At 42.1% G+C, this 16369-nt stretch overlaps 1 protein-coding gene across 2 annotated transcripts in view; it reads left to right on the top strand.

Moving 5' to 3' along the window:
- ALDH8A1 (aldehyde dehydrogenase 8 family member A1) overlaps positions 1–16369 on the top strand; it is a 42988-nt gene that overhangs the window by 8077 nt on the left and 18542 nt on the right. The window contains exons 2-3 of one of the 2 annotated variants that reach the window (XM_073627316.1): positions 1883–2030; positions 16192–16347. In XM_073627316.1, coding sequence (XP_073483417.1) covers positions 1883–2030; positions 16192–16347 — 304 coding nt within the window. The remainder of the gene's footprint in view (positions 1–1882; positions 2031–16191; positions 16348–16369) is intronic. The other variant, XM_073627317.1, reaches the window with a different exon arrangement.

Raw genomic sequence — 16369 nt, 5'->3', positions numbered from 1 at the left:
CAAACACACCTCCAAGACGACCACTGCCTTGCTAAAGAAGCTGAGGGTAAAGGTGATGGACTGGCCAAGCACGTTTCCAGACCTAAACCCTATTGAGCATCTGCGGGGCATCCTCGAACAGAAGGTGGAGGAGTGCAAGGTCTCTAACATCCACCAGCTCTGTGATGTCATCATGGAGGAGTGGAAGAGGACTCCAGTGACAACCTGTGAAGCTCTGGTTAATTCCATGCCCAAGATGGTTAAGGAAGTGCTGGAAAATAATGGTGGCCACACAAAATATTGACACTTTTGGACCAATTTGGACATTTTCACCTAGGAGTGTACTCACTTTTGTTGCCAGCGATTTAGACATTAATGGCTGTGCGTTGAGTTATTTTGAGGGGACAGAAAATTTACACTGTTATACAAGCTGTACATTCACTACTTTACATTGTAGCAAAGTGTCATTTCTTCAGTGTTGTCACATGAAAAGATATAATAAAATATTTACAAAAATGTGAGGGGTTTACTCACTTCTGTGAGATACTGTATATATGTGTTATACAGTTGTTAAGAGATTAAAATTGAAATATATGCAAATAATAAAAAAACACATATGATGCAGTCTATCACTAGCCTTCGCAATCCCCCTGTAATATACTATACAATTGATCCAACCAGTACATCTGGGTTTTTTTTTTTTTTTTCTATAACAGAAAAAGGTGTCCAGCAAAAGTGAGAGTTAGGCCTCTTTCTCACGGGGCGGATCAGTGATGATCCGCCCCGTGAACATCCGCTGGCTCAGCGGGGATCGCTCCGCCGATCCCCGCTGAGCAGGAAGATGACAGGTGCATCGCTGCACACTGTGCAGCGACGGACCTGTCAGAGCGCCGCTCTCCCCTATGGGGGGATCGGATGACGACGGACCGTAGTGTCCGTTGTCACCCGATCCGATCCGAAAACGGATGGAAAAGTAGGTTTTTCCTCCGTTACACTTTTCGGATCGGAGCGGGGTCGGATGTCAGCGGACATGTCACCGCTGACATCCGACGCTCCATAGGGATGAATGTATGTCCGTTTTTCATCCGAAAACGGAAGGATGAAAAACGGACATACGGATCGTCCATGTGAAAGAGGCCTTACATGGTTAGGAGAAACTATATTTAGCTGGCGGGTGTGTTTACAATGGCCAGCTTTTGTTCCTGTAGCCTACAAAAGAAAAAAAAAACTACTTAAAAATAGTAAAATATATTTTTCTCTGTTTTGGACAGACGGAAAGCGTTATTTTTTGCTGTCTATCCCACTGGGGAGATTACCCTTTATTCCCTGTCTAGAAAACATAGAAATGGAAAGAAAATCTCTCTAAAGTGAACAGAATTCCCATTTTACTCAGGTTTGATTTCCTTTCACCTCCAGTTCCAGGGCCGCCTCTAAAGTTGCAGATTTCCTATCGCTTTTTAGCCAGTGACAGTGGTCCTCAAGACACACAAAGAGTGATTCTCCCGAGTAAAGAATAAAAACTCTGACCGGGGTTCTAACCCTTCCACACTCCATCCAAAAAAAAAAAAGACAAAAAAAAAAAAGTTTTGTCTTTTAAATAAACTTTTAACGTCCATTTAAAAAGGCCTATCCATCTAAGACTACCCTGTCAACAAAGTGTCAATTTTCTTTATTTCACTGCAGAATGAACAGAATTGTCACTCTATAACAGGAAGTGAAAAAAAAAAAAAAACAGATCTACTGGCAGGATCAACAAGTAATGAAATAAAATAAATAAAATGCTGTATTTATGCTACAGACTACAGCAAATAATTTTTTTTTTTTTTTTCTCATAGACTTATTGTAGAAATTATTTAAATAAGTACACATTACATGTTTAGATGCTAATGATTTCTCTTTCAAGGTCAGTGCTGCAGTCCATGCTGCCAAAGCTGCATTCCCCATTTGGTCGACTTTGAGCCCTCAGGACAGATCTGCAATTATGAATAAGCTAGCTGACCTGATCGAGAGACATATGGATGAGTTTGCACAAGCAGAATCAAAAGACCAAGGTACACCTGAATACTTTGTTAATAAAAAAAACAAAATAGTAAATGCCCCTCTATACTGCTCTGTCAATGGGAATCGATACGCACATATAGAAACTAATGGTACTGAGAGACATACATGCTGCTCATATTCAATCTTAAAGGCAATTAAGGAAAAATTTGGACAAGCACTCTATTGTTACCTAAACATCATTTTTTTTCCCCAGTGTAATAAAACAAATCTGTTGAACATAGAATTTAATGGGAATCTCACATTTACACCTCACCCCGTTGTTAGTGAGATTGACCTACATCACACAACCTTGTTGTAATTTCTGGGGAAAAACCTTATCGCCTGCTCTTTTGTGATGGAAGTAATGACTCACTGATACCTAAGCCAAGCTGATGTTTGGAATATGAGGAAGAGATAGGGGGATATTTTTAAATGGGGAAAACTGTAGCATCTATATCTACTTATCTAGCCTTACTCTACAGTTCATGCTTTCCAGTAGAGAGTGCACGTGTATAAGAACTGCCCCCACCACCACTTAAGTCTATTACACAGCAGGCACCAAAGGTTTACACTACTTTGCAAAAAAATTTTAGGCAGGTGTGAAAACATGCTGTAAATTACTTTCAGAAGTAGAGGTGTGCATTTTTATCCATTAACAAACTGGAAAGTAAATGAATAGAAGAGAAATCCAAATCAAATCAACATTTGGTGTGACCACCCAATTCTTCTAGGTACACTTGCACACAGTTTTAAAGGAACTTGGCAGGTAGGTTATTCTAAACATCTTGAAGAACTAAGCACAGATCTTCTGTGGATGTAGGCTGCCTCAAATCCTTCTGTCTCTTCATGCAATCCCAGACAGACTGGATGATTTTGAGATCAGGACTATGTTGGGGCCAGACCATCACTTCTAGGACTCATTGTTCTTCTTTACCCCGAAGATAGTTCTTAATGACATTGGCTGTATGTTTGGGGTCATTGTCCTGCTACAGAATAAAATTGGGGCCAATCACACACCTCCCTGGTAGTATGGCATGATGAATAAGTATCCTCCTGTATTTCTCAGCATTGAAGACACCATTGATCCTGACCAAATTTCCAACTTCATTTGCAGAAATGCAACCCCAGACTTGCAAGGAACCTCCATCATGCTTCACTGTAGACACTTATTGTACCGCTCTCCAGCCCTTCAGTGAACAAACTGCCTCCTGCTACAGCCAAATATTTCACATTTTGACTCATCAGTCCAGAACACCATTTTTCTGCACCCCAGTTAGTAAGTTTACATGCATAGTTGAGTCCGCCTAGCCTTGTACCTATGTCAGAGGTATGGCATTTTGGCTGCAGTTGTTTCATGAAGACCATTTCTGGCCAGACTTCGCCAGACAGTAGATGGGTGTTCCTGGGTCCCACTGGTTTCTGCCAGTTCTGTGACGATGGCACTGCTGGACATCTTCTGATGTTGAAAGGATGTAAGCACGGTGTGTCTTTTATCTGCTGCATTGTTCACTTGGTCAACCACTATGTCTACAGTCCTCAATGTTGCCCATTTCTTTATGCTTCTTCAAAAGAGCTTAAAAAGCACATCGAAACCCCTGTCTGCTTTGGAATCATTACCTGGGATAGACCTTGCTGATGCAGTAAAACTACCTTGTGTCTTTTTGCTGTGCTCAGTCTTGCCATGGTGTATGACCTGTAACATGCAAGGTTCTTCCACAACCTCACCTTAGTAGCAGAGTTTGGCTGTTCCTAACCCAGTTTTAAGTCTCTTACACAGGTGTTTCTTTTTTCAGTTAGTGACTGTGTTTCAACCTACATATGAAATTGATGATCATTAGCACTTGGTATAATTGGTTAATTATACTCCTGATTCTAATCCTACAAAATCCCTGAGTCCCGGTTCACACTGGACAGTCGCCTGACAAGGAGCATCCCCTTCTGTGCAATGGAACCGTTCTAATCGGAGCGACGCAAGGCGCTCCGACTTAGAAAAAGGTTCCTGTACGACTTTCGGGGCGACTTGCATTGACTTCTATACAGAAGTCGTCTTGCAAGTCGCCGCTGAGTGGTGTCCTGGGTCGCCTGAGGCAGTCGCGCTGGCTTGAAGCCAAAGGCTAGTCACACCAAATATTGCTTTGATTTAGATTTTTCTTCTGTTTGCTCACATTGCATTTTGTAAATTGTTGAAAATAAACAATTAAAATCTATAATTATCAAAGCATTTCTTCCCATCTACCATATATATATATATATATATATATATATATATATATATATATATATATATATATATATACAGTCGTGTTCAAAAGTTTGCATACCCTGTCAGAAATTGTGCAATTTTGGCATTAATATTGAAAATATGACTGATCAGATCATGCATAAAAACTGTCTTTTATTGAAGGATAGCAATCACGTGAAGCCAATTATTATCACATAGTTTTGCTTACAAAGATGGCAGTCAAAAATATGTTGCCTTGGTTATACACTGGATTTGCATTTTAAACTAACTACTGTAAAGGCCCTATTAATACACATACCCCTTAACTGCTTCATAGACTGTGCAAAGTATATAGTAATCACTCAAAATACATAAATATTAAAAAGTGTGCTTGAGTGCCATATATATATATATATATATATATATATATATATATATATATATACACACACACAGTTGTGCTCAAAAGTTTGCATACCCTGGCAGAAATTTTGAAATGTTGGCATTAATATTGAAAATATGACTGATCATGCAAAAAAACTGTCTTTTATTTAACCACTTACCGACCGCCGCACGACGATGTACGTCCAAACTTTGAACGGGGATATCGTTGTTATGGAAGTAGCTAGTTGCCATAACCCCGGTATCCCCGTTTTCGTGCGGCGGCCGGCTTTCAGATAAAAGTGGTCCCTGCGGCGGATTCGCCGCAAGATCACTTTTATCGGTGGATGGGCCCCCCTCCCGCTGCGATCCAGTGCCCTCCACCGCTTACTGGAGCCGTCGGTAGCGGCGGAGGCAATCGCGTCTGTCTCCATCCTGTTTTTGGAGACGAGTGAGGCTAAGATGGCGCCCACTCGTCTCCATGACACTGCTGGGCAGAAGCAACGTCAAAACGTCACTTCCGTCCACACCTCTTAAAGGCACATTTTTTCAAATGTTTTTCATTTTTTAAAAACCCCCGTCCCGACGAGCTCGCGCGCAGAAGCGCCCGCATATGAAAACGGTGGTCAAACCACACATGTGAGGTATTGCTGCGACTGGTAGAGCGAGATCAATAATTCTAGCCCTAGACCTCCTCTGTACCGCAAAATATGCAACCTGTAGAATTTTTTAAACGTCGCCTATGGAGATTTTTGAGGGTAAAAGTTTGACGCCATTCCACGAGCGGGCACAATTTTCAAGCGTGACATGTTGGGTATCAATTTACTTGGCGTAACATTATATTTCACAATATAAAAAAAATTGGGCTAACTTTACTGTTGTCTTATTTTTTTTATTCAAAAAAGTGAATTTTTTCAAAAAAAAGTGCGCTTTTAAGACCGCTGCGCAAATAGGGTGCAAAAAAAAGTATTGCATCAACTGCCATTTTATTCTCTAGGGTATTAGAAGAAAACCCATATATAATGTTAGGGGGTTCTAAGTAATTTTCTAGCAAAAAAACCTGTTTTAAACATGTAAACACCTAGTATCTTAGTATCCACATCCAATATTATGCAGACAGTGGAAGAAATACCACTTAATAAATACCACTCAACATGTTTCGCTCATTTGGAGCTTCCTCAGGAGTTTTGGTATAGATTATGGTATACTAGAAATGATAAAGAGAAACACGGATAAGATATCGTATTACATCATAAAATCTACAATCTAGAATATATAGGAGTATATATGCATAGCATGTCATATAATACTATGAACAGCTGAAAAAATTAGAAAAAATCAAACGACAATCAAAAAATCAATCCATCAAAATTAATAATCTTACCAGGCTGCCAGAAATTAAATACGAATTATATATTGGTAAAGGAGTATTACCGATGAATAACATCAGAGACACAAGACATCAAGTAGGTCTCTCAAACAAAAGTTCCGTCCATTATGGCCACAGAAGGACAAAGAATTAGTATATCCTTAATGGGAAAAATAAGAGGGATGAAATAAGGTATTGAACAGATGATGTGATTAAGACATCAAATGTGAGCACCGTATTGACATAGGGGTTACCTTAGGTGGAATCAAAACTCTTTTGCTAGAGGCAAGAAATCCTCACTGCAAGCACAAACGGCAATTTAGAGTCACCATAGATATGGAGATTCCCAGCCAGCAATTAAAGGGTCAAGAAGATCTTAATAGTATCCAAAGGTGTAAATGTACAAGGGTATAGCTAAAAAAAACAAAATAAAGAAATATATACTGGTCAAATGAGGTCCATATGTGTAAATCACTCAAGGATCAAACCGAGTCACATATAGGACACTTACCTATAATGATGGTTCAGACAGGCATAGGGTGGGAGAGAAACAACCTCTCCCCTAGATGGGGAGCCTACGACAGATGATTGCGGAACCGCATTCTTATAGTCCTTGCATTCCGGTGGCGTCTGACGTCACAACCGGGATGCGGACGTGTAGTGAGGAAGCCCAAGGGGGTGTGCGGATAATCAAAAGGGCGGAGCCTTAATGATGTGACGCTAACCACGTTATTGTCTGCAGTGCGCATGCGCCGAGTGATAAGAAATATAAGTGCGTCATTCATCACGGTAGAAGCCGACAGCGCCATCTTACAGAAGGGAAATACCCAGGCAAAGTAGAACGGGCTGGACAAGTCATCCGCTACGGCAAGGGTCAACTGCGCCATCTTAGAAAAGGGGAAAGATCTAAATAAATAACAAAAAAGGTAATTTAGGTAAAAGATGGCACATTCAAAATATGAACCTAGGATGAAAAATAAATAAGTATAATATCCACACCAAAACCCCCCACGGGACTTACCTGACCTTGGCTTGGTATCAAAAGAGCCCCTAATTTTCCACTTCTTATAAGTGATTAAACAGTACTGACTGGCATATTCAAGGCTTTTGATATCATTTTATATCCTTTTCCATCTTTGTAAAGTTTCATTACCTTGTTACACAGGTCTTTTGAATGTTCTTTTCTACCTCCTAATGGCTCAGTGTCTATCCTGCTTAGTGCATCCATGTGAGAGCTAACAAACTCATTAACTATTTATACGCAGACACTAATTGAGAGTTAAAAAGCCACAACCTGTGTGTGCCACCTTCTGCGTCTGTACCAAGGCCAAGCATTCCAGGGTATGTAAACTTTTTATCAGGGCCATTTGGATGATTTCTGTTATCATTATGATTTAAAAAGGATCCATAAATGATGTGATAATAAATGGCTTCATGTGATTGCTATCCTTAAATAAAAGACAGTTTTTTGGCATGATCAGTCATATTTTCATTATTTATTCCAAAATTTCTGCCAGGGTATGCAAACTTTTGAGCACAACTGTGTGTGTGTATGTGTATATATATATATATATATATATATATATATATATATATATATATATATATATAGCACTCAAGCACACTTTTTAATATGTATGTATTTTGAGTGATTGTTTTATTAAATCTTTTTTCATGTGACAACACTGAAGAAATGACACTTTTCTACAATGTAAAGTAGTGAGTGTACAGTGTAAATTTTCTGTCCCCTCAAAATAACTCAACACACAGCCATTAATGTCTAAACCGCTGGCAACAAAAGTGAGTACAACCCTAGATGAAAATGTCCAAATTGGACCCAAAATGTCAATATTTTGTGTGGTCACCATTATTTTCTAGCACTGCCTTAACCCTCTTGGGCATGGAGTACACCAGAGTTTCACAGGTTGCCACTGGAGTCCTCTTCCACTCCTCCATGACGACCTCACAGAGCTGCTGGATGTTAGAGACCTTGTGCTCCTCCACCTTCCTTTTAAGGATACCCCTCAGATGTTCAATACGGTTTAGGTCTGGAGACATGCTTGGCCAGTCCATCGCCTTTATCCTTAACTTCTTCAGCAAGGCAGTGGTCATCTTGGAAGTGTGTTTGGGGTTGTTATCATGTTGGAATACTGCCCTGCGGCCCAGTCTCTGAAGGGAGGGGATCATGCTCTGCTTCAGTATGTCACAGTACATGTTGGTATTCATGGTTCCCTCAATGAACTGTAGCTCCCCAGTGCTGGCAGCACTCATGCAGCCCCAGACCATGACACTCCCACCACCATGCTTGACTGTAGGCAAGACATACTTGTCTTTGTACTCCTTACCTGGTTGCTGCCACACATGTTTGACATTATCTGAACCAAAATAAGTTTATCTTTGTCTCATCAGACCATAGGACAGTTCTAGTAATCCATGTCCTTAGTCTGCTTGTCTTCAGCAAACTGTTTGCGGGCTTTCTTCTGCATCATCTTTAGAAGAGACCTCCTTCTGGGATGACAACCATGCAGACCAATTTGATGTAGTGTGCGGTGTATGGTCTGAGCACTGACAAGCTGACCCCCCACCCCTTCAACCTCTGAAGCAATGCTTGCAGCACTCATACGTTTATTTCCCAAAGACAACCTCTGGATATGACGCTGAGCATATGCACTCAACTTTTTTGGTGGATCATGGCGAAACCTGAACTGTTAAACCGCTGTATGGTCTTGGCCACCATGCTGTAGTTTCAGTGCTCAGTTTCAGGGTCTTGGCAATCTTCTTATAGCCTAGGCCAACAATTCTTTTTTTTCAGATCCTCAGAGAGTTCTTTGCCATGAGGTGCCATGTTGAACTTCCAGTGACCAGTATGAGAGATTGAGAGCGCTAACACCAAATTTAACACACCTGTTCCCCATTCACACCTGAGACCTTGTAACACTAACAAGTCATATGACAACGGGGAGGGAAAATGGCTAATTGGGCCCAATTTGGGCATTTTCACTTAGGGGTGTACTCACTTTTGTTGCCAGCGGTTTAGACATTAATGGCTGTGTGTTGAGTTATTTTGAGGGGACAGAAAATTTACACTGTTATACAAGCTGTACACTCACTACTTTACATTGTAGCAAAGTGTCATTTCTTCAGTGTTGTCACATGAAAAATATAATAAAATATTTACAAAAATGTGAGGGTGTACTCACTTTTGTGAGATACTGTATATACTTTGCGCAGTCTATGAAGCACTTAAGGGATATGTGTATTAATAGGGACTTTTCAGTAGATAGCTTAAAATGCAAATCCAGTGTATAACCAAGGCAACGTATTTTTGACTGCCATCTTTGTAAACAAAAGTTTTGCATCACCAGTTCAAGAAACCTCAAAGTAATCATTAAACAAATGTGTTCACTCTCTTGTGTCATGTACAAACTGTCAAGCTTGCAAACTGGTGTAAAGATGTTATAGAAGTGGTCACATAAGATGAGTCAGAAAAGAAGTGATTATGGCTGCAAATTCCAAACTGGGAAACTTCACTTGCATTCTAAAGGAAACAATTTTGCATAAATAAGCTATAGATGGACTGACAAGTACTAAAGATGAGAACGGGTATTTCCTTAGGTAACAGCCTTTATGTCTCTGAAAGCTTTGTACTGTACGTCTCCATTTCCTTTCAGAGATGCCTGCTCTCTGTGGTACTTTTCATGTTTATGTTTACAGATGTCTTTCTGAGTAAGACGTTTTCTCAGAAATCATGTAAATGAACATATTTTGCCATGAACTAGTTTAGGGTGTAGACATATTTGGGGTGAGATTGTTTTTGTTACCAATGAAAACCCTAGTAAGGAAAGAGAGATGCACAAAAAAGTGAATGGCTACTTACCTATGTCTGTTTTTCGGTTTCACTGGTGAGTAAAAATAATATCATATAAAATCAGCAGGAAATATAGAATGATGCCTCTCCTGTGTATTATGACAATTCCTACCCATTACAAATAATATAGAACGAGATTCACCAGGGAATCCCTTCCCCCATCTCTCTATCCATAAATTACTGTCATTCTAATCAAGCTCAGCAACATTTATTTTAGATACCACTGCAGCTCACAATCAAACAAAAATAAATACCTGACATTATAGAGAATTTTCATGAAAACATTTGTTGAAGGAATGTCAGAAGCATTCGTGAAAGCTGAACGAAATGTCACTGTGGAGAATAATGCCTGTATCATCAGCTCCATCTAGTGGGCAAACTGCGGTATAGTTTTCTGAAATACCTCATTAAGAAAACTATACCACATTTTTGCCACTAGATGGAGTTGATGATACAGGAATTAAAGTGTTAAACCCACGACAGTACAATCAGTCTGTATATGCAGCATAGCATGCTTGTTATACTCGGGGCTTTTTTTCTCAGAAAATAGGTGCAGGAACTCACCCTCCCAGCCCAAATCCCCGCCCACAACCACGCCCAAACCCCACCTCAATTCACGCCCAAACTCCACCCCCAGACACACCTTCCTTAGAGGAGAGAAGTACAGCGGCGTCAAATAACTGTAATAAGTGAGGCCTTAGAATTGTGTATCACACATGGATCACTAATGTGTAACACACAAAGTACAGGACTCAGGACTTTATAACACATAGGGCTCAGGAGTGTGTATTGTGCAATTGTGAGTGGTGCATATCACACAGGGTGCAGAAAAAAAAACAGCAAACAGGATAGTACTTACATTCAATGCAAAGCGTCCCTTGTTCTCAGAAATATGGAGCATATAGCCCTGTGTACAGAGTGCAGGGGTCAGGAATATGTAAAATAGAGCCCAGCACACAGAGAGCAGTGATAAAGTGTATAATATGCAGTCCAGCATACAGAGTGCAGGGCCCAGGGGTATGTAATGCAAAACCCATTGTACAGAGTACAGCATTCAGGAGTACCATACCGAGGCCTTAGATATGTAACGTACAGCACAGCACACAGAGTATAGCGGTTCTGAGTATGTAATGTACAAGGTGTTACAAAATTCACACCACTGGACCCTGCACACTGTGCCATACATAGCATACTCTTGGTCACTAACTCTGTATGCTTTAGACCCCTTTCACACTGAGGCACTTTACATGCATTTTTGCTCTAAAAATAGCACCTCTTCTGCAGTCCCAGTGTGAAAGCCTGAGTGCTCTCACACTGGGGCGGTGTGCTTGCAAGACAGGAAAAAAAAAGTCCTGCAAGCAGCATCTTTGGTGCGGTGGGGGAGGGGTGTATACACCCCTCCTCCACCGCCCTGGCCATTGAAATCAATGGGCACCGCTTTCAAAGCGCCTTAAGAGTTTAGAAAGCAGCGCTAAGTGGACACTTTTAATCCCTTTTTAACCCCTTCTTGGGGGTTAAAAGCGCCCCACTAGAGGTGCCAAAGCGCTGCTATAACAGCGGTAAAGTGCCGCTAGTTTTAGCATTTTACCACTAATGCCCGCACCGCCCCCTGATCTTCCCCCTCATGTATCCCCCCCAAAAGTAACCATCAAATCCTCACTTCTGCTTATCTCTTTGCTTACCTCTGTGTGCCCCATCCACACCTAACCTCTGCAACCCTCACCCACAGCTCACCTCTTCTTTCCCTGTCCACAGCTCCCTTCTGCACCCCTATCCACAACTCATCTTCCCCCCATCACACGTCTGCAGCCCTCTAACTACAGCTTACACCCCCACTCCACAACTCACCTCTGCACCTCCATCCATATTATCTCTGCACCCCCCATCTAAAGCTCACCCCAATCCACAGCTCTCACCTTTGCCACCCACCTCTACACCCCCAGCTTCCCCTACAGCTCTCACCTCTACACAACCTCCCCCACCCTGCCCTCTGCAGCTCTTACCTCTGTACAAAGCTCCCTTCCCAGTTCTCCTCACTGGACGGATTTCCACCCCCCCCTCCTCACTGCACAACCCCCCCCCCCCCCCTTCCCTTCTTTCACAGTATCCTCTCACTGTGAATTCAGTCTCTGGAGGGCTCTCTCTCTCTCTCCCCCTCCCCTCCGTTTTTCATCTCACCTTTTCAACTGCTGTTCCAGTGCTCCAGTCCATGTTTTATGTGCGGGCTTTTCAGACGATTGAGAACTGTAGCTGGGGCGGAGTTTCAGGGCTTCTCTGCGCAATGCTACAGTGTGAGAAGAGGCGGGGACAGAAGCTGCTGCTTGAATTAACACAGGCAGCTGTATGTTTCTGTGCTGGGACCTAAAAATCCCAAAAGGCAGCAGCTCTGTGTGCTCAGCGCTAGTGTGAGATAGGTCAGAGCAGAGAGGGCTGCCTGTCAGAAGTGCCGGAACTGTGTTCCGCCGAGTTCCGGCAGAGAAAAAGCCCTGGTTATACTCACTGTGGCACTTAAGGGATTAATCCTCTGCATTGTGTAAAAAGGCTGTTTTACCCTGTATGCATAGATCCTACTCCTCCTGCACTGTCTATCTGGGGAAGGCCAGCTAACACAGGCAGAGTAGCCGACCTGCACATACTCAGTTGTGTCTTTTATGCTAGAGAGATACTTTAGTTGTTCTCAGAGATAGCCAAGTCACATGATATTGACATCACACATGTGGGTGTGTATACAGGCTGCAGTGGAAATCTCCTCCTTCCTGAACTCTCGGCACTGGAGAAACTGTGCAGTTAATTATGTAACCGTGGTATACAGATCATCCAAAAAGGTATATAGTGGCAGTATTTTAATGTAAAAAGAAGATTTTTAAGCTGTGGGGGGCAGATTAACTATTTTCATGTTACTGGGTTTAATAACACTTTAATCTCTTAAAAATAACATTGAGATTTCATTCAGTTTGCACAAATGCTTCTGACATTCGTGCAACAAATGTTTTAGAAATAAAATCTTTTGCAGAATTGCTGGTGCTTTAACTCTGAGTTTTTCTTTTGTATTCCTTCTAGCAAGCATGAGGTAGTTTTAGCCCATTGGAAGGGCTTTATTAAAGCTGAACTCTAGCCCCACCTTCAGTTTTGCACAGCTGTACAGGCTTTTCTCCTGTACTGAAATGGCTTCATTTGATTTCACTGAAAACTGTGTTTTAGGAGCTACAAGTCAGATGAGCTGTCCTCATTTCCTGGCTGGAGGACATCCAGGATCATGCAGCTATTTCCTCCCCAGCTCTTTCATTCATTGGATTTCAGTACAATCATGGCTTAGTGTTGCATGTGGGCATTACCTAGGGTGGTCTGCATGCAACTACAGTGGGGGAAATAATTATTTCATTCCCTGCAGATTTTGTGAGTTTGCCCACTCACAAAGAAATGAAGGGTCTATCAGTTTTATCATAGATGTGTTTTAAATTATAGAGACAGAATATCAACCAAAACACAAAAAAAAAAATCACATGATACAAATGTCATAAATTAAGTTGCAGTTCCGTGAGTAAAATAAGTATTTGGTCCCCATGCAAAAGATGACTTTGTACTTGGTGGAGAAACCCTTATTGGCAAGCACAGAGGTGAGACATTTCTTGTAGTTGATTACCAGGTTTGCACATATCTCAGGAGGGATTTTGGTCCACTCTTCTTCTTTACAGATCTTCTCTAAATCCTCAAGGTCTCTTGGCTGTTGCTTGGCAACTCGAAGTTTCAGCTCCCTCTATAAATCTTCTATAGGATTAAGGTCTGGAGACTGGCTAGGCCACTCCATGACCTTAACCACTTCAATATAGGGCACTTATACACCTTCCTGCCCAGACCAATTTTCAGCTTTCAGTGCTGTCGCAGTTTGAATGACAATTGCGCAGTCATTCATCACTGTACCCAACCTAAATTTTTATAATTTTGTTCCCACAAATAGAGCTTTCTTTTGGTGGTATTTGATCACCTCTGTGGTTTTTATTTTTGCTAAACAAATAAAAAAAGACCGAAAATTTTGAAAAAAATAAAAGCTTTGCTTTTGTTTCTGTTAAAAAAAATTTCTCTTTCACTGATGAGCACTGACAGGCACTGATAAGGCAGCACCGATGAGGTGGCACCAATGAGCGGGCACTGATATGCGGCTCTGATGGGCACTGGTAGGCGGCACTGATGGGTGGCACTGATATGCAGCACTGATATGCAGCACTGATGGGCATTGATAGACGGCACTGATGGGCACTCATGGGTGGCACTGATAGGCGACACTGATGGGCACCGAAAGGCTGCAAAGATGGGTTCTTATGAGTGGCACTGGGCACTGATAGGCAGCACTGATGGGCACTGATAGGCGGCACTGATATGAGGCACTGATATGAGGCACTGATAGGCATCCCTGGTGGCACTGACAGTGGTAGGCATTGTGAGTGGGCACTGATTGGCAGCTGCCTAGGCATTGATTGGCAGCTGCCTGGGCACAGATTAGTATTTCCCTGGGGGTCTAGGGGGCATACCTGGTGGTCCAGTGTGGATGGCCATCCTGGTGGTCCTGGGCAGCTTCCCTGGTGGTCCTGGGCGGCTTCCCTGGTGGTCCTGGGTGGGATCCGAGGGGGTGTGTGCTACCAAACAATCAGCACAGACCCCCCCTGTCAGGAGAGCAGCCGATCGGCTCTCCTCTACTCGCGTCTGTCAGAAGCGAGTGAGGAAAAGCCGATCACCGGCTCTTCCTATTTACATCGTCATCAGCCGTGATTGGACACGTCTGATCACTTGGTAAAGAGTCTCTGTCAGAGACTCTTTACCTAGATCGGTGTTGCGGGGTGTCAGACTGACACACTGCAACAATGATAGCCGCGATGCGCGGCCCCGGGGGCGCACAGCGGCTCAATATCCTGAGGACGTCATATGACGCCCAGTCAGGTAATTGAAACCACTTTGCCACTGTTATTCTGCTATATGGCAGGTTGCAAGTGGTTAATGTGCTTCTTTTTGAGCCACTCTTTGTTGCTTTGGTGGTAGGTTTTGGGTCATTGTCATGCTGGAAGACCCATCCACTACCCATCTTCAGTGTTCTGACTGAGGGAAGAAGGTTCTCTTGCAAGATTTGAATCAAAACTTGGCGAGTCAAGTAAATGCCAAAGAGCTAATTTTTGGTCTTATCTGACCACAGCACTTTCTCCCAATCCTTCTCTGAATCATTTAGATGTTCATTGGCAAACTTCAGACAGGCCTGTGTATGTGCCTTCTTGAGGAGGGGGACCTTGCGGGCACTGTAGGATTTAATTACATGGCGGGTATTGTTTAACCAATGGTTTGTTTGGTGACTGTGGTCCCAACTCCTTGAGATCATTCACAAGCTCCTCTCATGTAGTTCTGGGCTGATCCCTCACTTTTCTCATGATCCTTCTTACCCAATGAGGCGAAATCTTGCATGGAGCTCCAGACCAAGGTCGATTGATGTTTTTTTTTTATTTCTTCCATTCGCGAATAATCGCTCCAGCAGTTGTCTCCTTCTCACCAAGCTTTTTGCTGATGGTCTTGTAGCCCATTCCAGCCTTGTGCAGGTCTACAATATTTTCCCTGATGTCTTTTGCCAGCTCTTTGGTCTTTCCCATGATGGTGAGGTTTGAATGGAAGAAAGAGATTCTGTGGACTAGTGTCTCTTATACACATAACGAGTTGTTGTTAGGCGCATCTTCTTAAATTGACAGGACGAATCTGTGTACCACATGAGCACATACTGTAGCCAGTCTGTGGGAGCCAGAATTATTGTTGGTTGGTAGGGGATCAAATACTTATTTTACTCACTGAACTGCAACTCGATTTATAACATTTGTAGGAGGCGTGGGGCAGGGTGTTGTAATGTTTTTAGGAACCTATGTATGGCAACCTGGCAGCCCCACCAGCCATGATCTGCCTTTATTCCATAAAGTAGCACAGAGACCCAATGATATAATATAATATAAGGAGAATAAATTTCAGCTTTAAAGCTTGCACAATCAGAAATGTTGCCACAAAAGATTCTAAAATGATTCTGAAGAGATTCAAAGTTGTACTGCATTGGTCATTGCACATCACATGATCTTGGAAAATTCTGCCACAAATTTTTTGACTTCTACTGGAAAGTTAGCAAGTTCTTACTCTAGCCAAGCACAATGATTAAAGGATCTATCATGAAATTGCAATCATTCATGTGATATAAGTTTAAAAAGTTTCTTCTAAATGCTCTGGTTTTGTTGCACAATGTGAAAAAATGCTAGCATATGAAAGTAAATTATGATAAATTTATAGATATCGTACAATTTTCTTGCCTTTCAGGGAAAACACTGACATTTGCTCGGACTGTAGATATACCACGTTCAGTGTACAACTTTCGCTTCTTTGCCTCCTCCATCCTGCACCATACCACCGAGTGTACACAAATGGAGAACTTGAACTGCATGAATTATACAGTGCGCACTCCTATTGGAGTTGGTAATATTGATAGACTTGGGTT

This window comes from Aquarana catesbeiana, linkage group LG04, assembly GCF_042186555.1.
Source record: "Aquarana catesbeiana isolate 2022-GZ linkage group LG04, ASM4218655v1, whole genome shotgun sequence".
NCBI classification, from domain to species: domain Eukaryota; kingdom Metazoa; phylum Chordata; class Amphibia; order Anura; family Ranidae; genus Aquarana; species Aquarana catesbeiana.
This window is presented reverse-complemented; position numbering and strand designations above follow the sequence as displayed.